This window comes from Tachysurus fulvidraco, chromosome 10 (genome assembly GCF_022655615.1).
Source record: "Tachysurus fulvidraco isolate hzauxx_2018 chromosome 10, HZAU_PFXX_2.0, whole genome shotgun sequence".
Taxonomy (NCBI): domain Eukaryota; kingdom Metazoa; phylum Chordata; class Actinopteri; order Siluriformes; family Bagridae; genus Tachysurus; species Tachysurus fulvidraco.
The window spans coordinates 912064-935000 of NC_062527.1; the positions used below are offsets into that span (position 1 = coordinate 912064).

General features: G+C 42.2%; 2 protein-coding genes across 9 annotated transcripts in view; both read left to right on the top strand.

The window, feature by feature from the left end:
• Nucleotides 1–490: 490 nt before the first annotated feature.
• Nucleotides 491–9797, top strand: LOC113639202 (transcription factor 12-like). Of its 5 annotated transcripts, none has more exons than XM_047819195.1 (12): nt 491–735; nt 2514–2607; nt 3405–3544; nt 3792–3924; nt 4018–4082; nt 4956–5049; nt 5907–5980; nt 6145–6330; nt 7075–7174; nt 7384–7609; nt 9108–9337; nt 9623–9797. In XM_047819195.1, the coding sequence occupies exons 1-12, from the start codon at nt 664–666 to the stop codon at nt 9757–9759; spliced, it is 1551 nt and encodes a 516-aa protein (XP_047675151.1). In that variant the 5' UTR covers nt 491–663; the 3' UTR covers nt 9760–9797. The 5 variants fall into 5 exon arrangements, with proteins under 5 accessions (XP_047675151.1, XP_047675152.1, XP_026996734.2 ...); XM_047819196.1 differs by having other exon boundaries at nt 7384–7603; nt 9105–9337; XM_027140933.2 differs by having other exon boundaries at nt 7075–7093; nt 9105–9337.
• Nucleotides 9798–9866: 69 nt separating this feature from the next.
• LOC113639200 (cingulin-like protein 1) overlaps nt 9867–22937 on the top strand; it is a 19721-nt gene continuing 6650 nt past the window's right edge. The window contains exons 1-14 of one of the 4 annotated variants that reach the window (XM_027140930.2): nt 9867–10246; nt 12618–12942; nt 13896–14997; nt 15163–15257; nt 15619–15715; nt 15851–15952; nt 16448–16596; nt 17164–17299; nt 17490–17702; nt 19928–20134; nt 20366–20470; nt 22239–22391; nt 22562–22732; nt 22924–22937. The exon at nt 22924–22937 is cut by the window's right edge and continues 139 nt beyond it. In XM_027140930.2, coding sequence (XP_026996731.2) covers nt 13936–14997; nt 15163–15257; nt 15619–15715; nt 15851–15952; nt 16448–16596; nt 17164–17299; nt 17490–17702; nt 19928–20134; nt 20366–20470; nt 22239–22391; nt 22562–22732; nt 22924–22937 — 2504 coding nt within the window. In that variant the 5' untranslated portion in view covers nt 9867–10246; nt 12618–12942; nt 13896–13935. Of the gene's footprint in view, nt 10247–12617; nt 12943–13895; nt 14998–15162; nt 15258–15618; nt 15716–15850; nt 15953–16447; nt 16597–17163; nt 17300–17489; nt 17703–19927; nt 20135–20365; nt 20471–22238; nt 22392–22561; nt 22733–22923 lie in introns of those variants that run through there. The other 3 variants (XM_027140932.2, XM_027140931.2, XM_047820137.1) reach the window with 3 other exon arrangements.

Sequence of the window (22937 nt, forward strand, 5' to 3'; positions counted from 1 at the left end):
TCCTGCTTCCCCGCCGCTGAGCTTACCCACACAGCACGTGCTGGTTTACATGAAGCTGTCTAAGATGGGAGTCTACGAAGGAAGTAGGTCAGAAGAGGAACCAGGACAGCACTTGATGTTTCTCAGAAAACAGTCATGCTCTTGGAGCGTTCTCCAAAGTTCTGAGCAGAATGTTGCAAAAATAAAGCCAACTATCAAGTGTAAAGCAACTTTAGGGGGGGAACTCACACACTCACACACTCACACACTCATAGAATTATAAATATGAGATGTAATAAACATGTTTTCCAGGAAGCTCTATATGTCAATTTCTTGTACAAATCTTTTTCTAGTATACTACCGAATACACAGGCCGACTATTATCACCTACTTTAAATGCAAATAAAAGCTGATCAAATGATCCTCACCTTACACCCCCCATATGCCTAACATGGTTTCTCCCAGCGCTGAAACCACCCCCATGCATGGTTCTAGAATTGGTTCAGTCTTGGTTTGCATTAGTGGTGTGGGAGTAAGTGTGAAGTCAGTCTGGGACGTCCGTGAGTAGAAGACCACAGAGCTGAACGTGCACCTGTATGAATACGTGTGAGAAGGCAGCTTTGGGACACGTACTGATCTGAGGACAGTTCAGAGAACTGAGTTGAAACTGCAGCATCGACAGTCATGTTTTGTGCATTTTCAGGCTCTGATTCAACCAACAACTCACTCATGTATCACTATAGCAACGGGAAAGAGGTGAGCTGTAAAATGTTTGTGATGGAGACTCAGTCTGAGAATGTGTGACATGGGGATTCTTATATTTTAAGAATATTCTCAGTATGTGTACATACTCACATATGTGTTTCTGTGTTATTATGCTAACGATATTGTGTGTGATTATTTTATCGTGTGACGTGTCAAACCAGACTAGATGGTGTGCTTCCAGGTCAGTAATGCATGTCTCGTGCTTTGGCAAACTCTTCCTCAAAGTTTTTAAGCCTGGAAAGTGCTGTATTCGGTTCATTCAAGGTTCTTCTTATTTGCTCACATGGCATAGCTTCAAAAGTCACAAACCAATTGGGTCTTAAAAGAGCAAGTCCAGCTGTAGTAGAGAGTGAGCCATGAAGTGAAATGCCCTGGTTGGTATGTGGCTGAACTCGGGCAGATGTTTTTCCCTAGTGATCTCCACCCCATTACAACAGCTCCCGTCTTTGATCTGCACACATGGTAAGTGAGTCCAGAAGGGCATGGATGACACAGAGCAAAGGGGAAAAATGAGTTGCATATGTGCAGAGCTGATTTGGGTTTGAACAAAAATGGTGGGCCAACTAGTCAGTAGGCTTTGATGAAATGCTTTATTGAATCCAGGCTTTTATGCCACAAGACTGTTATTTTGTGTTTTAAAGTGCATTCCTGCACAGTGCCACCTTGTTTCTACTGAGAAAATAAATGCTGCTGTTTTCACTGGCACCCACATATACGAACTCGGTAAGCTTCGTGGCTCTGAAAATCCCCTTGCTTGACTGCTTTGATCTTTGTCTGATGAGATTTTGAGTTCTGGATTCAAGCCTTGCTGTGAGACCTTTCCTGTCTTTCTTGGCACCATGATTATGTCCTTACCTCTAAGGGGCAGAGAGGTCATGGCATGGGGTGTTAATATTATTAATGGGTCACTTGTTCAGCCATCGGGGAGGTGATCCTGCACCATATGCTGTGCACTGTGTGTTAGACCCAGGCTTATCTGATCCAGCCAATCGTTGCAGCCTTTTTCAGTAAAGGAGCCAATCGAGAGCATCTCTGTGTTTTCTTAGTCATATGTCTAATAGAATGGGACCAGAAGAAATCTCCATGACCTAAAGGTGATTCTGGTCATGGAAGGCTGTTGCCCAGGCGATGGGGTTGGGAGGAGAAGTGGGGAGGTAGGTGGTCATGGGTTGGGGGGCTGCTAAGCTCAGGCTGAGAGAAGTTCAATCAAAGCTTCAGGCAGGTGCAAAGCTGGAGCCTAAAATGTCCCTCTATGATCTATATATGAGCTACAAATATACAGATATTTAAAACAACAACAACAACAACAACAACAACAACAATAATAATAATAATAATAATAATAATAATAATAATAATTATTATTATTATTATTATTATTATTATTATTATTATTATTATTGTTATTATTAATTGTTTTATTATCATTATTATTAGTATAATTATTATTATCAATTGTTATTATTATTATTATTATTATTTAATATGCCAGTTTCCCAAAACACAAAAATACAAAATAAAAATTATGAACATCTTGTCTGAACCCTCTTATATCTTTTTTTTTTTTTTTGGAAAGAAGTTTTTTATCAAATTATATATAAATTATAGGTGTTATATAGAGAATAAATGGCATGACAGCTGTGCAAAACCTCCAAAGAACATTTACCTGTTTCATTACTTTCAATTTTTTTCCCCATTCCATCTTGTTGTTCTATTTCCTTTTTATTGACGCTCTCCGTTTCAGTATTTTTTTCCCCTTTAACCATCAGGTGTACTCTCCAAACACAGAGGAACCGAAAAGAGATCGTGCTTCATACTCATCGTTTAAACTTCCCAGCACGAGCTTCACAAGCCAGATTTTTGGTAAACTTAACCTTGTTGTTAAACTCTACAACGATGACTAATCATTTTCAGAGTCTTGTTGTTTACGTCTGTGTGGGTGTGCGCAGGCTGCTATTGCTTTATTTTAATTTTAATTTTAAATGTTTGTGTGTGTGTGTGTGTGTGTGTGTGTGTGTGTGTGTGTGTGTGTGTGTGTGTGTGTGTGTGTGTGTGTGTGCAGTGGAACACAGAGCTCTGCTGTTCGGAAAGTGTTTTACTCTCAAGGACGCCTTGGGAGGCAGAATGAAATAAGATAGCTTCTATGTTGTATGCACCAGTTCTGTTATAAAGACACACACCCAACCAAGCACACACACACACACACACACACACACACACACACACACACACACACACACACACACACACACACACACAGACTTTGTTTTTGCAGCTGTTTTGGTGGTATGGTTGGTCTATATCTTGAAAAAGGAAAAAGGATTTTTATAGCCAAACCAACAAATTTTTAAAACTCTTGAGGGGAAAAAAAGTCCTGTGACTTGGAGCCCCCTTATTAACTCTACTTTCTATTAAGCTTTCAACTTCCACATTGTGGATTATAGCCAAGCAAAATATAGCAGAACTCTCTACTCTTAACATGAGCCAAAGAAAGCCTACACTCCTGACGTGACTATCCTGTGTCTTGACATGTGTTTTGGATCAACAACAATAACTAATAAGTCTTTATATTATTTCTCTGCCTTCTGCTTGTATTTACCTGAAGGACAAAAAGCTTTTGCACTTGTTCGACTCGATATATTTTGTCATTTTTCTGTCAGATGGAACAAACAACTCTACGGACCCCTGGAGCGCAGCCAGTGGGATCAGTCAATCGGGTCATGGCGGCATGCTGGGATCGTCATCATCTAGCCAATCACTGTCTGGGAACAATGGCAACCTGCCAGCACATGACCGTCTGGTAAGACGCGACTTTAAAATGAGATTGTATGGAGCCCTTCAAAAGAGTACTGATAGTTATAAATGGTAGATTAACCTTAAACAAAAGCCAGTGCACGGTCATGTCATTCTTAGGCAAAGAGCTCTTTGTCAATTTAGGTCATCTGATTACATTCAGTTCTTGAAAATACATTGGCGGATTTCAACGCTAATGGTTTATTGTTCATCGTCTAACTATAAAAAATAATAATAATAATAATTTTTTTTAGAACAGACTACCAAATTCAGCACCACCTGAAGTCAGCAAGAGTCTTCCACCAATGTCGTCTTTCCACAGAGGAAGTGGCAGTGCTTCACATTTTGTGTCTTCACCCAACGCCACTTTCACAGATCGACTCATGGGTGAGCCATCGAGCCTCTACGACTGAAATACAACCGAGACCTCGATATGATCTGGTGTTGTATTATGTTGCATATCTGTGTAATCTGTTTCAGGTGGTCAGGGGAACCCCGTTGGAGGCTCACACGCTGGAGATACTCTTGGGAAATCCCTGGCTTCGGTAAAAACCCACAAGCCAGCTGTTTAGATTAAATTACAGAATACGGTATCATCTAGAGAAGGAGCGTGAGACGAAATGATTTGTAATACAGCTTTGAATGCGTAGCTTTAGTGTATTGTGTCACGTGTCACCGACAGTGATGTAGAGCTGTAAGGTGAATAGTGTTTTAATCTGGAACACAAGTTCCTGGGTGTCATAATGATCAGGATTTATAAAGAAAATTTGATTTATGACTGGAGGGCACGGTGGCTTAGAGGTTAGCACGTTCGCCTCACACCTCCAGGGTCGGGGGTTCGATTCCCGCCTCCGCCTTGTGTGTGTGGAGTTTGCATGTTCTCCCCGTGCCTCGGGGGTTTCCTCCGGGTACTCCGGTTTCCTCCCTCGGTCCAAAGACATGCATGGTAGGTTGATTGGCATCTCTGGAAAATTGTCCGTAGTGTGTGTGTGTGAGTGAATGAGAGTGTGTGTGTGCCCTGTGATGGGTTGGCACTCCGTCCAGGGTGTATCCTGCCTCGATGCCCGATGACGCCTGAGATAGGCACAGGCTCCCCGTGACCCGAGAAGTTCGGATAAGCGGTAGAAAATGAATGAATGAATGAATGAATGAATGAATGAATGAATGAATGAATGATTTATGGCTGTTACATTTTTCCACCAAAATACTCTGAGACCTGAGAAATTTTTTTTTATTCTGAATCTGTTCTTTTGAAGCATTTATAACATTAACATATGTGTCTATGGATTCACGAGCTAATAGAAATAAATATACTCTCGATATATTTCTAGCCTCTAGCAGGAATAAGTCCTTGGTTTATTTAGAACTCTTTACTTCTGAATAAAAAAACTACTTTTTTTTTCTTTTCTCTTTGCCAGATTTATTCTCCCGATCACACCAATAGTTTTCCATCCAGTTCATCCATTCCTGGGAGACCACCATCACCTCTGGCTGCTTCTACTGTTTCAGCAGGTTGAACACTTTTTGCCTTTCATTTTGTCAAAGCTCAAACAGGTGAGTGTAATATAATATATTGTAAAACACATAAGCTGCTAATGTCTAAGAGCAGGTTCTTGACTGACGCAAGTGCTACATGGAGCCTGTGCCTATCTCAGGCGTCATCGGGCATCGAGGCAGGATACACCCTGGACGGAGTTCCAACCCATCACAGGGCACACACACACTCTCATTCACACACTCACACACTCACACACTACGGACAATTTTCCAGAGATGCCAATCAACCTACCATGCATGTCTTTGGACCGGGGAAGGAAACCGGAGTACCCGGAGGAAACCCCCGAGGCACGGGGAGAACATGCAAACTCCACACACACAAGGTGAGGTGGAGGTGGGAATCGAACCCCTAAGCCTCCGTGCCCCCTTCACTGGAAATAAGAAGCCAAAACATGTTCCAGCGCACCTGTACTCCAATAAACAAATCAAGATTAATGAAGACATGATCTACTGAGGTTGGAGTCGAAGAACTCGAGTGTCCCGGACAGAACCCTGACCTCAACCCCACTGAACACCTTTGTGATGAACTGGAACACCGACTGCACCCAGACTTCAGTGTCTGATCTCACTAATGCGCTTTCAGCTGAAGGATCACAAATCCACATGTCATACTCGAAATCCTACCGGAAAGCCTTTCCAGAAGAGTGAAGGTTATTTTAACAACAAACTCCAGGACATGTTTTGCCCACGGTTTGGCTGTGAGCACATACAGTAGGGTCGTCACGTGTTAGTCACGTATCCACATACTTTGGGCTATGAAGAGGAAGTGATTCTTATTAAACTATTCATTTCTTTTGATTTATTTCTTTCAGGCGCTAACCAGTGGCCTCGTTCAGGTGGACAGACAGTACTGACATCCGGTTATGAGAACATTATACAGCCACCGGTAAAGACTGTTAAATACATTTGTTGATAATCTAGAAAGCTTTTAAAAAGCATGGCAGTGAAATGATCATTTATAAACGCTTTAGCCGATTTGTGATGAAACGGTTCGATCCTTTGTTCCGATCTTTGGGTTAATTCACGTCTTCGTGTGTATATCACTGTCAGGTGGAGGATAGACTGGACAGATTAGAAGATGTCATTCATGTCCTACGAAACCACGCGGTGGATGAGACGAATATCAACCTGACCAATGACATGCGCACTCTAATCGGATTTGCACAGCAAGGACCAATCACAGTGAGATCCCATTGCCCCGTCACTGGACTAGTGACCAATGGATTACCAGCAGATGTAAGTCCCTGTTTGAATTAACACCCATTCTTTTTAACTGGTTATAAAGTGTTAAAATCATTCATATGTTATAAAGTATTATAAAGTCAGAAACATGCTATATAGTGTTATAAGGTCATAAACATTTTATAAAGTGTTATAAAGTCAGAAACATGCTATATAGTGTTATAAAGTGTTATAAAGTCAGAAACATGCTATATAGTGTTATAAAGTCATTAATATGTTATAAAGTGTTATAAAGTCATAAACATGTTATAAAGTGTTATAAAGTTTGAACATGCTATATAGTGTTATAAAGTGTGTTGGAAGGACAAGGCGGTTCAATCTAAGTTCTTTTTGAACATTTTAAAATGTTCTTCTTACAGTATTAATGTAAACAGTGAGTTACTGAGTTACTAATATTTTAGTCCATAACTGGTCCGAACTGTTGTTATGACACTCCAGAAATGAATAAACTATAACGAAGTCCTTTGTAGCTATAAAAAAAATGATCAATTAATACAGTATGTAGGTGTAGATGTGTAGAGATGTGTAGACATATGAGGATATGGATATGGAGTCCTGATATGTCCTACAGTGCTGGTGAGATTGTCTAGTAAAGCGATGGTACGGTGCATCTACAAGAGGAGTCACGAGCACAAAAAACACCATGCAGAATTAGAGCATCGGGACGAATCGGGCTGGTCGAGGGTTTGAGTCGTTGAGTTGAGAATCGTTTGATTTTTCCTCTTGTTTTTCTCCCAGGTGTCTGCAGCAGATCCAGGTGAGGCTGCTCATTTGGGTGCACACTCTTCTGCTCCTTCCTCATCTTCTGATCTGACTTATCAGGGAGACAGCTTCAGAGGTTCCTACTAAGAAATTACCACTTTCCTGGAGGTTTAATACAGCACCACTGGCTTTATAATACTAGTAACATACAATCTATCTGATTTGCACATATTTGAGGGCCAGGTCTGGAGGTTATTGTTATACAGTTGTTATTTTATTCCTTTCACTTATCTCATTACGCGGCTATGCAGACAATAGTCATCACGATCTGGTTGTTTCTCTCAGCTCTGGCAGCAGGGCTGCTCTCCATTGTGTCATCAGGTGCTCTGGATGTGAAAACAGAGCCATCTGATGTGGAAGAGTTTAGACTGCACCAAACCCACCCCAGGAACCTGTCTCACCCTCCTCATTCAAGCCATCTGTCTCACTCTTCCTCCAGCGGTCTGCACTCTGATGAAGAGAGTGATATCAGAGAGCCTCAAACACCCAGCAGTGATCTTAACAGGTCCAGGTAACCTTCTTCCATAATCTTCTCCACATACGATTATAATAGGAATGTATTACATTTTCATAAAGGCGTAGAATAATAAGTATATTATTATTAGAGAAAACTCTCAAAATACCGACATTAGTCACTAGAGGGCAACTGTGAATTGGAATTCTTCTGGGTTCTCCTGTTTCCTGCAACCGTTCGCGCACATAGCAGTGGATGGAGTGGTTACTTGTATAAAATACTGATCCACTGCAAACCTGACCAGGATGAAGTGGTTACTGAGATGAATGAATGAATGAATGAATGAATGAACTAAAGAATGAATGAACAAACAGATAATGAATGAAGACAGCTGAGGTGATGTGTTAGGATCTGTGTTTCCTAACAAAATCAACAGTCCAAAGACTCATTCTCATTCTCACTCATCTTCTACCGCTTATCCGACTACCTCGGGTCACGGGGAGCCTGTGCCTATCTCGGGCGTCATCAGGCATCGAGGCAGGATACACCCTGGACGGAGTGCCAACCCATCACAGGACACACACACACTCTCATTCACACACACACTCACACACTACAGACAATTTTCCAGAGATGCCAATCAACCTACCATGCATGTCTTTGGACCGGGGGAGGAAACCGGAGTACCCGGAGGAAACCCCCGAGGCACGGGGAGAACATGCAAACTCCACACACACAAGGCAGAGGCGGGAATCGAACCCCGACCCTGGATGTGTGAGGTGTGCTAACCACTAAGCCACCATGCCCCCCAGTCCAAAGACATAATACTAAATAGGCCAGGTTCGAATGAAACAATCCGAAGATAAATCCAAAGATATCAATCGAGGATGTTCAGAGCTAATGTGAGAGAACAAATAAATCAGCTAAGCTTCACAATAAACATAATAAAAGATGTTGTTTAATTAGTTGTGCAGAAGCAGGAAGTAGGAAGTGTCTTTAGCGCTCAGGAAGGCAGCTATGTTGACGGTAGTGAGAGCAGCTCTGCTTTATGGGCTAGAGACCGTAGCAGTGAGGAGAAGACACGAGGTAGAGATGGAGGTAGAGGATGAGAGATGAGGATGTTGACGTTCTCTTTAGGAGTGACTAGGATGGACAGGATTAGGAAGGAGCACATCAGAGGGACGGCCCAGGTCGGCTGTTTTGGGGACGAGGACAGAGAGACTAAATTGAGATGGTTTGGACATGTACAGAGGACGGAGATGTTATATTGGTAGAAGGATGTTGGAGATGGAGCTACAGGTCAGAGGTCCAGAGGAAGGACAAAGAGGAGATACATGGATGTGTTAAATGAGGACATGAAGGTAACTGGTGTGAGAGTCGAGGATGATGAGGATAGAGTTAGGTGGGAACTGATGATTCGCCGTGGAGACCCCTAACGGGAAAAGACGAAAGTAGAAGAAAAAGAAAAAGATTTTATACTAATTTGACAAATTGTCTTTTTTTCTACCAATAATAGAAAAATTCTGGTGTGTGTGTGTGTGTTTGTTCACAGTAGCATAATCGAGGATGAAGATCTGTCCCCAGATCAGAAAGCTGAGAGAGAGAGGGAAAGGAGGTTGGCAAATAATGCACGTGAGCGACTGCGCGTGAGAGACATCAACGAGGCGTTTAAAGAGCTGGGCCGCATGTGCCAAATGCATCTAAAATGTGAAAAGCCCCAGACCAAACTTCTCATCCTGCACCAGGCTGTCGCTGTCATCCTTAACCTGGAGCAACAGGTTCGGGGTAAGGATCCTTCAGTGTTGTAGTAAATTAAATCTAAAAAAAAATAGAAATTATTAAATGCATTAAATCTTTAACAATAGTGATCAATGATAGTTTTAAGATTTAGAGCTAGGATTAGGATCAACTTAAAATAATTATTTAGTCAGAACATTTGATTTGTTCTATGGTTATTTTAAAAGAATAAGGTAACGATTCAGGTAACAACGTCGGGTTTAAAAACAAGTATGATTCAATTTTTATCAGTTTATTTCAGGGGTAATAATCTGTGCAATGCATTCTTCTCAGAGCGAAATCTGAACCCTAAGACCGCACGCTTGAGGAGGAGAGAAGAGAAGAGCGTATCAGCCATGACACTAGATCCCCAGTCCATGCATACGGTCATTCATACAACACAACCTGATCATGTCACCGGCCATCTCTGACAGCCTCTGTGTGTGTATGTGTGTGTGTGTGTGTGTGTGTGTGTAGTGATGTAGATGTAGAGAGAGTGTGTAGATGATGTGAGTGTAGAGGTGTGTAGATGTGTCAGAGAGAGAGAGAGAGAGAGAGAGAGAGAGAGAGAGAGAGAGAGAGAGAAAGGGTGGATAATGAGCGTCCAGATGAATTCCTTATGTAATATTTTCTAATATTTTCTAATAGCCAAGAATGTGTATTTTCATTTTTATCATTAAATAGTTGCTGTCATTTATAAAACTGTTATAGCTGTATGTGTTATTATTAACCTTACCTTAAGTGTGTATGTGTGAGTAAAGCCCTGTATTACTGTTTATATGTACACAAACACCCGACTAACCTGTTTTCTTCTTTGCATATTGCTTTCCAGAGAAACTTTACATCATTTATTTTAGCTTTCTCCTCCAACAGTGTGTGTGTGTGTGTGTGTGTGTGTGTGTGTGTGTGTGTGTGTGTGTTTAAATATATATATATATATATATATATATATATATATATATATATATATATATATATATATATATATATATATATATATATACACACACACACGTATACATATACATATAAGTATGTATACATCTTAATAACATGACTCATTTTACTAGTACAAGCCGTTTGACAAACACAGTGGCGCATGGAACCAAATGCTAATATTTTATTCTACTTTTTTACAAATACATTTTTACTTGTAAATGGAAAGATGGTTGTCTTTGTGTATACTTCCTACATAGTATTTTAAAATAAAGTTTACGGGTTTAAAAAAAAGTGTTGTGGATTTTATTCGTTTTTAATTTTTTTTATTTAGACGTTTTCTTGATATTACTAAAAACGGCGGCATCCTCTTGGCTCAGTGCTGAGCTCCGGTTGATGTTCGTGAAGAGTTTAGTGTAATGTTTCTAACTATCGGTCCAACACAGAAGGTATTTAGAATAAAATATTAGTTTACAGACATGACAAATGAACGTGAAATTAACATGATAACATTTCATAGCATAGGACATAGCATAGCATAGGACATAGCATAGCATACTGTAGCATGTTACATAGCATAACATAGGACATAGCATAGCATGTTACATAGCATAGCATAGGACATAGCATGTTACATAGCATAACATAGGACATAGCATAGCATGTTACATAGCATAGCATAGGACATAGCATAGCATGTTACATAGCATAGCATAGGACATAGCATAGCATGTTACATAGCATGCTGTAGCATGTTACATAGCATAACATAGGACATAGCATGTTACATAGCATAACATAGGACATAGCATAGCATGTTACATAGCATAGCATAGGACATAGCATAGCATGTTACATAGCATACTGTAGCATGTTACATAGCATAACATAGGACATAGCATAGCATGTTACATGGCATAGCATAGGACATAGCAGAGGTTCTCTAATAAATACCATGGACACTATTACAACTATCACTATATCACCGTTAAGATTTCTTACCCTGAACTTTATATGATCTAATAGAATAACTGATAGCACTGTAAACACTGTGTGTCACTAGTAGGCGGTTGTTATTTTCCTAATATAAAGGTTAATAACTTAGTTAACTTGTTAATTGCTGCTGTTATGATCAGCTTATGAAATATTCATACCAGCCCTGGTTTGGTATCAACATCCATCCATCTCTTCATCTCTCCATCCCTCCATCCATCCCACTCACCAGTCACAGAGATCAGACTTTTTCTTTATTCTGATATTTGATGTAAAATGTCTTGTTCTAGATCTGTATGATATTTTTTTGCTTTGTGCTTAAATGACTGTATGAATGTGAAGGTGTTCCTAATAAAGTAGACAGTGAGGGTGTAAGTTATATAAGAGCATTTATAATAGTAATAACATCATGTATAACAAATATTCTGTAAGCGAATTTCAACTTGAAGATATCTGAAATTAGAGTAAAAGTGTTAATATGCCAAAGAATGTTTTGAAGCTACATTTGAGTATCCGTGAGGATCTGTGGGTGGAAAGTTCTGGAATAAAAAGGTTGAGTTTTGTTTATATGTTTATATTAAATATAATTATTAACGGCCTTGTGTTCAACAGGCATCACATTGTTTTCATGCAAGTAATCATTAAGGGGTTTGAGAAAAGCACATCTGAAAGCTATAAGAAAGATATTTGTGTGTGTGTGTGTGTGTGTGTGTGTGTGTGTGTGTGTGTGTGTGTGTGTGTGTGTGTGTGTGTGTGTGTGTGTGTGTTTCTTTCGCTACAAGGAAAGGAATATCTGACAGTTTTGACCTTTTCAGGATATTAAGTTGAACCCCAGAAGGAAAGCTGTAGGCTACAAACAAACCCCTTAAATTAATTAGCTGCTTCTCACAGAAATATTAATCCAGACCTGTGTGTGTGTGTGTGTGTGTGTGTGTGTGTGTGTGTGTGTGTGTGTGTGTGTGTGTGTGTGTGTGTGAGAGAGAGAGAGAGAGAGAGAGAGAGAGAGAGAGAGAGAGAGAGAGAGAGAGAGAGAGAGAGAGTGTGTGTGTGTGTGTGTGCGTGTGCGCGTGTGTGTGAGTAAGAGAGAGAGAGAGAGAGAGAGAGAGAGAGAGAGAGGAGTGCGTGTGCGTGCGTTGTGTGTGAGTAAGAGAGAGAGAGAGAGAGAGAGAGAGAGAGAGAGAGAGAGAGAAAGGAGTGTTTGTGTGCATGCGTTGTGTGTGAGTAAGAGAGAGAGAGAGAGAGAGAGAGAGAGAGAGAGAGAGAGAGAGAGAGAGAGAGAAAGGAGTGTGTGTGTGCGTGCGTTGTGTGTGTATGTGTGAGTAAGAGAGAGAGAGAGAGAGAGAGAGAGAGAGAGAGAGAGGTGTGTGTGTGTGTGTGTGTGTGTGTGTGTGTGTGTGTGTGTGTGTGTGTGTGTGTGTGTGTGTGTGTGTCCGCTCATGGGATCGCAGTGTGCAGCTCAGCGCCTCTTCCTGTAACTCTATAAATGAAGGAGTGTCATTAGATCAGAAAGATGACTGAAGCTCCAGACCGCTGAACATTAGCACCGCGGACTGTTTCACGGTAAATAAACCGCCGCCTTTCTCGCGTCTTTTCAACCTCTTTCTGATAGAAATGAGATGAGATGAGATGAGATGAGATGAGATGAGATGAGATGAGATGACGTCTCAGCTCGGAAGTTAAAACGGGTAAGTCGACCTCAGTTCTTCTGTTCAATCGGTTTACAGATCAGTTCTCCCGGTTTAACACAAACCTGTACGTGTGTAAGTCACAGTAAGTGTGCAGGACATAGTTAACACTTCAGTTCACTAGGGATTACACACAATTAACACTAAATAGTGTGAGTTAGGAAATATAGCCCTTTTACTTCTCTAGGCAAACTTCTATACAGTAATAAAAGACCACAGGATGACTTTATAACACTTTATAACATATTTATGACTTTATAACACTATATAGCATGTTTTTGACTTTATCACACTTTATAACACTATATAGCATGTTCAAACTTTATAACACTTTATAACATGTTTATGACTTTATAACACTATATAGCATGTTTCTGACTTTATAACACTTTATAACACTATATAGCATGTTCAAACTTTATAACACTTTATAAAATGTTTATGACCATATAACACTATATAGCATGTTTCTGACTTTATAACACTTTATAACATATGAATGATTTTAACACTTTATAACCAGTTAAAAAGAAAGTGTCACGACAGGAATAAGATGGTATGCTCCTATATACCATGTCTATTGCTCATTACGTCACTCTGTGGTTTAAAGTTTTGCTTATGTATGAACATGATCTGAATATCGGTCATAAGCAGCCTCGCTGTCTCACACAAACCCAGTTCAGGGCTCCTGAGAAATAAAGTCGTCACTTTGACCTGATACAGTACAATAGCAAGCTGTTAACATACAAGAGTATTTATTGTGCTAAACACCGTGTTTTATTTTGTGCGCTCGGTTTGGCGTAAGTGCAGCTGCGAGACCTGCACTATTGTCTCCCAAGCTGATGTAAAAGCAACTTAGTCATCAGTTAGTATCGTTCAGTGTCAGCGTGCTAAGGAACATGAACATACAACAGGCAGTGTAATGTCTAGATACCCCTTTGATTGTTTTTCAGCATCTGTTGAATAGTGGAGGACCTCCAACACACACTCACAATGGAACTGCATGGAATCAACAGGCTTCAAGATGGGTACCAGTATCTGACTGGTACTGAATATGACCAGATTCAGGCAGAACGTGGTGATGGATCAGGGCCTTTTGGAGTGAAGGTACAGGTGCAGGGTATACAGGGTCGTCCTTATGCGGTACTAAACGGACAAAATACGTTGTCACAACCTCCAGTCTACCCAGATGTCTTTTTTATGAATCAGCCAGGCCAAGAGTATGTTTCCACCATGAATGGCCAAGGTTTAAGCATCCAAAGGCTTTTAATGGATTACAGGTCTATGAGGCAGATACAGATACCTCCATCAGAAGCTCAACTGTCCACTAATACACCATCCTCTCCTTTACTAAACTACCAGAGACACCCTGGACTTCTCAGACCCTATGATCCCAGAAGCAAGAACTTGGACCTACGTGAATCTCCCAACCATATTAAGACTAAGTCTAACTCTGACTTAAGTCAGTTCGGCACAAACACTTTACCGGTTTATGCTTCCAATGTAATGGTAAAGCGAGCCAAAATCCCCCTGCCTGGTCCAGGGAGAGGACAAACTGAAGATAATGTAGATTCTGGACAATCATCAGCAGAAAGTGTACCTTGCCGCCAGTCACACATCATCTGCAGGCTGTCCGTACCTTACTCCGGTGAGGACTGTGGATATTCCTCAAGTAGGATAAGTAGAGGTAGACATAGAAACCAGGTGGATGCCCAAGAGAGAAAGCGATCACAAAGTGCAGGAGCATCTAGTTCTGGTCACTCTTCCAGGACAAGCCCAGTAGCTGCAGGAGGTCAAGGGACCGGAGATGCACTGGTTCCACCTGCCGCATCTATTGGCTTTGTGTCTCGAAATGACAGTCTTCCAAAACTTAGGACAGGAGAGAATACTTACGAATCAGATAGAAGAACTCTGACTACAGCCGAGTTTGAAGGGCAGAGGAACGAAAGGATGTCACCAAGATTAGGAAGAGTTCATTCTAGAGTTGATAGAGGAAACCTAACCAGATGCCTTCAGCAAAATGGGGGCCATTCAAGCCCAGAAAGAGAGGCTCAGGTAAAGTCTTCATCAAATCATTTTTGTCATTCATATCATGTCTCTTATGTCTGTAAATTAGATAAGCTAAGCGAGTACAGAAAAAAAATATAGATGTAGATGTGTAGATATTCTCCATCCTGTATGTAAAAAAACAGTCCATATGAACATGTCTATATATTTAAGGTTACCCCTGATATTTTGAAAGGACAGCAGGAGCTTGTCGACAAGCCAAACGAAGAAGTGACTAAACTAGCGCTGTTCAACTACCTGAAAGAAGGGTATGAACTTAAAAACATTACAAATCACATTAGTCACACTGATCTGTATTAGGGAGATGATCGCAAAACAGCTCGACTTTAAAACTTTGTCTGAACGATCCGACGATAGAAGTCAAGGAGAGACACGCTTTGGCAAACCGATAGTTAATGTGATGTTGTTACAGCTGTCTGGACCGAAAAGTCTCCATCTGTGCATGATAGGAATTCCAAGACAATCCAAAAAAAAGTCTACTCCCTTTAATACAGTAAATTTAACGATAGTATCTTTCTAATACAGACGTGAGCTTTAGAACTTAATCGAGGTTCTCAAACCAGATGTTCATTTTAATTCTAAACCATGTTGTTGCACATTGATCTATAGGAGTGGTGAGAAAGATGAGATCATCAGGCAGAAGGTAAATCTACTGTTTGAGAAGATCCAGATGTTGAGGTCATGTGCTGTCCAGAATGCGGAGGAGGTGAGGGATCTTGTTGTCACCGGCATTCTTTGGCTTGGTTTTCTATTAGACTTAAGCTAAACAAAACAAGTATTGCACAAAAATACTGTAATTGTTAGCGAGTCAGAGATTGTGATCGAATCGCTTTGCGTTTAGCTGTCGGATTCGGTGGCCGAGGTGAAAGAGCTCCGTGACAGAAAAGATGCACTGGAAAGCCAAGTCGCTCAGCTAAAGCAACAACTACAGGAAGAAATGAAGGTAACACGACACGACGAAATGATACACATACTCATGCACTTGCTTTTAGTGGTGTTTCCTCAAACGTCTTTGTTTTATATTTAAAGGAAATATATTACTGATGACTGATATGTGACCTGTAAGCTTTTCTAAAGTTCGATGTACCAGAATATATATTTATTCGATTCCCGTCTCCGCCTCGTGTATGTGGAGTTTGCATGTTCTCCCCGTGCCTCGGGGGTTTCCTCCGGGTACTCCGGTTTCCTCCCCCGGTCCAAAGACGTGCATGGTAGGTTGATTGGCATCTCTGGTAAATTGTCCGTAGTGTGTGAGTGTGTGAGTGAATGAGAGTGTGTGTGTGCCCTGTGATGGGTTGGCACTCCGTCCAGGGTGTATCCTGCCTCGATGCCCGATGACGCCTGAGATAGGCACAGGCTCCCCGTGACCCGAGAAGTTCGGATAAGCGGTAGGAAATGAATGAATGAATGAATGAATTATATATACTTGCTTTCACAGAACAGAGAGAGTCTGTCAGAGGCCAGCGGGAAGAGTTCGGAGGAGCTGAAAAGACTGCAGGAGAAGTTAAATAGGAGTGAGCAGGAGCAAGTGTCCCTCCGCCAGCGACTCACCGACATGGAGAAAGAGTTGCAGGTGTCAATCGAAACGTAAGCTCCTTTTATCCTGAACACACGACGGCTTCGGGCTGAGTTCGAGAGCTAGAACGTATTTTGGAGGGTTTTTTCCATGATTGAAAAGTTTAAAAAAAAAAAAAAAGGCAAAACTCTCCTGTATAATTAGTAAATCATTTTAATAAAGTAGATCACATGTCTCTTCTATATGGGGGCAAGTCGTGGCCTAATGGGGGCAAGTCTTGGCATAATGGGGGCAAGTCGTGGCCTAATGGTTAGAGAGTCTGACTTGTAATCCTACGATTGTGGGTTCGAGTCTCGGGCCGGCCACGACTGAGCTGCCCTTGAGCAAGTCACCGAACCCCCCAACTGCTCCCTGGGCACCGCAGCATAAAAAAAAACAAGGCTGCCCACACAAGTGTGTGTGTGTGTGTGTGTGTGTGTGTGTGTGTGTGTGTGTGTGTGTGTGTGTGTGTGTGTGTGTGTGTGTGTGTGTGTGTGTGTGTGTGTGTGTGTGTGTGTGTGTGCACTTTGGATGGGTCAAATGCAGAGAACAAATTCTGAGTACTTAGCCGTACGTCACATCACTTGTATATGATGTAGAGTCCTGCAGATCAAAAGGGAGCGAGAACGGAGTCGGACAGAGACGAAGAGTCTGCAGCAGCAGCTCTCAGACATGCACGACGTACTGGACAACACTAAGAGCGCAGAGCTCCAGGAGAGAGACACACTACTACAGGTGAGAAACACTGCTGAAGTGCTGTAGGATTCTCTTGCTATTAGTTTCATTAGATACACAGTGTTGTATCATAAACCGATAAAGAACGTAACGATAAAACCTACTCTTTCTCTCTCTCTCTGTCTCTCTCTCTCTCTCTCTCTCTCTCTCTCTCACTCAAATATATGTGCTATATATATACTTTATATAGGACCTGGCTAATTTGCGTATGGAGTTCCAGGAGCTACAGCAGGTGCATGAAGAGCAGGAGGACATGCTGTGCTGGAAGGAGAGGGAGCTCATAGCCATAAAGGGTGCACTTCAGGAAGAGATTTCTGCCCATGACAAAGAGGTGGAAACACTGAAGGAGCAACACAAAGAGGAGGTCCAGAAGCTACTCAAGGCCAAAGAAGAAGTCGAACAGGCGAGTGGGAAGATAATCTGGTCCATCTAATTTACACTCAAATTATGACTCCGTCCTACTGGATTTGTGTTGTACATTTTCAGGTTTATACGAATATACGAATAAGAAGAACATGATCATCGTCTCCATGTTCGCGGTCACTCTGCACCACTCTTAACACTCTATGGTACTACTGTACCGTATGTTACCTCCTTGTAGCAAAGGAGCAGCATTTTATTTACCCCCACATGAAAGGTCTTGAAAATAATGTGATCATTTAAAAGAGACAGATGATCTTTTTAAATAATAATTTTTTTAGTATAACGTAATTTTGAGAAACTTTATAAGATTAATACGATTGGTAGATTAAATTAATTTCAATATATGGATTATAAACTATTATAACATCCACCTTGTATTGCAGTGTTATATTTTCCATATCCAGAGTATATCCAATGTTCCATATCCACTGTATCTACAGCTTGTGGGGTCTATTTTGGTGTTTCTCCTACAAATAATGCCACAAGCGTCGGTGAGGTTGAAAGCCAAAGTGCCCCAGTGCACCGTTATTGAACACAGCCTACTGTTATATTAGCTTACTAACACTCTGAGGAGTGTTAGTGTTGTTATCTATCTGAATACCACACTTTACTCAGACGTATACTGACATATTCAATCCTAGCTACAGTTAGCTAATAAAGTTTTAGACACGAAACGTAACCGTCGACTTAAAATATGAACGCAAGTTAACAAAGATCGACGTAGCGCTACATGCAGAAAGCAAGACGGCTAGCGTGCGTTTAGTTATTAGCGAGCGTAGCTTCTCAGGGATCTATTTCTGATCTGATCGTGTTTACGGAATAACAAAATCCAGATCAGTTTAGAATCAGATCCCGTCATTCATCCTGCCTGCGCTGGTCCTGAATTCTTAGTACTACTGTACGTAATAGAGAAAGTCAAATTGTAAACATTTTATCCAAATAAAATTTTTTTTAAATTATCTGATTGAAAACAATAGAATATTACGAATGATTTACTTTGGTTCACTTGCATTTTAGGGACGTCGTGACCTAATGGTTAGAGAGTTTGCCTCCTAACCCTAAGGTTGTGGGTTCGTGTCTCGGGCCGGCAATACCACGACTGAGGTGCCATTGAGCAAGGCACCCAACCCCCCAAACTGCTCCTTGGGTGTGTGTTCATGGTGTGTGTGTGTGTGTGTGTGTGTGTGTGGGTGTGTGTGTGTGTGCTTGTTCACAGCAAGACACCGAACCCCCCAAACTGCTCCTTGGGCATGTGTTCACGGTGTGTGTGTGTGTGTGTATATCTGTGTGTGTCTGTGTGTGTGTGTGTGTGTGTGTGTGTGTGTGTGTGTGTGTGTGTGTGTGTGTGTGTGTGTGTGTGTGTGTGCTTGTTCACAGCAAGGCACCGAACCCCCCAAACTGCTCCTTGGGTGTGTGTGTTCACGGTGTGTGTGTGTGTGTGTGTATCTGTGTGTGTCTGTGTGTGTGTGTTTGTTCACAGCAAGGCACCGAACCCACCAAACTGCTCCTTGGGTGTGTGTTCACTGCTGTGTGTGTGTGTGTGTGTGTGTGTGTGTGTGTGTGTGTGCGTTCACTGCTGTGTGTGTGTGTGTGTGTGTGTGTGTGTGTGTGTGTTCACCGCTGTGTGTGTGTGTGTTCACTGCTGTGTGTGTGTGTGTGTGTGTGTTCACTGCTGTGTGTGTGTGTGTGTGTGTGTTCACTTCTGTGTGTGTGTGTGTGTGTGTGTGTGTGTGTGTGTGTGTGTGTGTGTGTGTGTGTGTGTGTGTTCACTGCTCTGTGTGTGTGTGTGTTCACTGCTGTGTGTGTGTGTGTGTGTGTGTGTGTGTGTGTGTGTGTGTGTGTGTTTTCACTGCTCTGTGTGTGTGTGTGTGTGTGTGTGTGTGTATGTGTGTGTGTGTGTGTGTGTGTGTGTGTGTTTGTGTGTGTGTGTGCACTTTGGATGGGTTAAATGCAGAGAACGAACTCTGAGTCTGGGTCACCGTACTTAGCCGTACGTCACTTCACCTTTATTATATTTTCACCGTAGTTGTGTAGGTGCATGTGTGTGTACTGTGTACTGTATGTACAGGTGTTGTGTTATTGTTGTTAACCTTTTTGAAAGTTGATCATAAAAAATGTCAGATAGGAAGAAAAAATGCCGAGATTTTTAGTTTGTCTTTGATTTAGCATGTTATCAGCAATCTATGTTTCTCCCACGTACTGTAGAATGTGGCAGGTTTGGCTCAGAAGAAAAGGGATGTGGAGGCTGAACAGAAGAAGAACCACTCCCAGGTTCAGGAGCTCAGCCTGGTTAAAGAGCAGCTTCTTGGCCAGGTCTGTAGCCTGGAAACCCAAATCACAAGCCTCAACAACATCATCCAACAGTCAAAGAGCCAAGAGAACCAGCTCAGAGAACGCCTGGACAAGCTGCTGGTAAGGGCTTCGCTTAGAGGAGCTCGAGCGAGACGCCGCCAGAACGACGGATGATGTCACTAATGTGTCGCACATTTAAACATTTGTTGGAATTTTATCCATAACTATTTTTATGAAGCACCGATTTTTGATATTATACTGTATAAGATTTGTTCCTTTGTTTCTTTAATAACCCTGTAATTTACACCATGTCGCAATTTCCACATTTTTTCCCATCGATGTGGCGACCAGGATGAGAAGCAGAGACTCGAGGAGGAGTTTTCTGAGGTGAGACAGCAAGAAGAGGACATGTGTGACGCTAACAGGGCTCTGACTCGACACCTGGAGGACACGCAGGTCAGTCAGTCAGATTTCTCACTCACTCACTCACTCATCTTCTACCGCTTATCCGAACTTCTCGGGTCACATGGACCTGTGCCTATCTCAGGCGTCATCGGGCATCGAGGCAGGATACACCCTGGACGGAGTGCCAACCCATCACAGGGCGGGCACACACATACACACACTCTCATTCACTCACACACTACGGACAATTTTCCAGAGATGCCAATCAACCTTCCATGCATGTCTTTGGACCGGGGGAGGAAACCGGAGTACCCGGAGGAAACCCCCGAGGCACGGGGAGAACATGCAAACTTCACACACACAAGGCAGAGGCGGGAATCGAACCCCCGACCTTGGAGGTGTGAGGCGAACGTGCTAACCACTAAGCCACCGTGTCCCCCTATAGTAATAAATGTCAAATTAAAAGGAAGTAACCGAGTAACACGTTATAACGCGGATTCGACTTCCTTATTTGTCAGTTCCCCGTCGGGCGGTAAGCTCGTACTTCCGTATTTATACCGCGATCGCAGGAGATAATCGTATCACAAGTGACGGTTTTAGTGGCAGATAAACACAAGTAGGCTTTTGTGTATGTGGTGTATAATTATTTCCCAGCGCTGTTGAATTTTCTTATCCGATTGGTCGGATTGGACAGAGGTCTGAAAGTTGGGTTGCCTGTAATAAATAAACCACGTATTAGATAATAGACGTATTCACACAGCTCATCCGCACAGACTTGTATGTGGAACCTCGTGTAATATACTGTGTATGATAATATTCTTATCCAGAGCGACGTACAACAGTCTCTATCGATGAATACTGTACATTAACACCGGTTCATACAATCAACCTAAAACTGTGTTCAGGGTTTTTTTTTAATAATATAGTATACAGTACACATACGACAAACGGGGAAAAGTGCTAGGTGAAGTGTTTCAGGAAGAGGAAGGTCTTCACCCGGTGAATCGGCCGTTCGGACATCTAGAGGATGTTCGTTCCACCGCCTCGGTGCCAGAGCAGAGAAGAGTCTTGTAGTAAACTTGCCTCTTACTCTGAGAGATGGTGGGACCAGTGGAGCGGTGGTGTAGATCTGACGGTGTGAGGTGTAAGCAGTGTGAGGAGTGATGAGGGTTTTGAGCTAAGAGGGAGATGGTCCGTTTTTGGCTTTCTTGGCAAGCTTCGGTGTTTTGAATCTGATGCATGTAGCTACCGGAATAAGTGGAGGAGCGCAGCATTGAGGTGATGTGAGAACTTAGGCAGGTTGAAAACAAGTCGTGCAGCTGCATTTTGCATCGTTTGCAGAGGTGTGTTCAGAGGAACCTGTGCTTATCTCAGGCGTCATCGGGTATCGAGGCAGGATACACCCTGGACGGAGTGCCAACCCATCACAGGGCACACACACACTCTCATTCACTCACACACTCACACACTACGGACAATTTTCCAGAGATGCCAATCAACCTACCATGCATGTCTTTGGACCGGGGGAGGAAACCGGAGTACCCGGAGGAAACCCCCGAGGCACGGGGAGAACATGCAAACTCCACACACACAAGGAGGAGGCGGGAATCGAACCCCCGACCCTGGAGGTGTGAGGCAAACGTACTAACCACTAAGCCCCCGTGACCCCCAGGATAGAACTTAATCTAGATAAAATAGTTTATAAATTCTGTCGTATCGAATTAACATTGAAAGTCTTCTCTAAATAAATCTGAACTAGTGATAATGCTTCATATGTACGATGTCTCCTACATCACACTTTATTAACTACCGCTCGTAGAGTGAGCTGACGAAGCTGAACCAGGAGCATCGCCAGCTGAAAGAGAGAGTGAAGGAGCAAGAGAGACAGATGGAGGAGCTTCGTGAGAGCAAAAAGGACATGGAGCAGGAGAGAAAGAGGCAAGACAGAGACTTCGAGAAACTCCAAGATGAGGTAAGAACAGATAAAAGTGTAGAAATAGAGTTACGAATATTCCTACATCTTTAAATAATTACGGTCAGAGTTTTTAAGAATACCGAATGCTGAATTTGGTCGATTTACGGAACGGTAGAACTCCATAACGTTTCGCTCTTCCCTTCTTCTCTCTGTCTCTGTGACTGTAGATAAAGAAAGTGCTGGTGAGTTCAGAGAGAGAGACTCAGAGACTGCAGGATCAAGTGGATGTAGCCAAAGAGCAGAGCTCAAAGGAGCTCGATGCTCTGAACATACAGCTTCACAACACCCAAACTGAGCTGGAGAAGCACTCACGCATCTCACAGGAATGTCAGAAAAAGGTGTTGAAAAGATGGATGCACACTTACACATACTTAGTATATACTGTATACATATATATATAGAGAGAGAAACTGAATATGACATGGTACTGTGTGTGTGTGTGTGTGTGTGTGTGTGTGTGTGTGTGTGTGTGTGTGTGTGTGTGATTGTGTGCGTGTGTGTGTGTGTGTGATTGTGTGCGTGCGTGCAGCTGTCTGAGCTGGA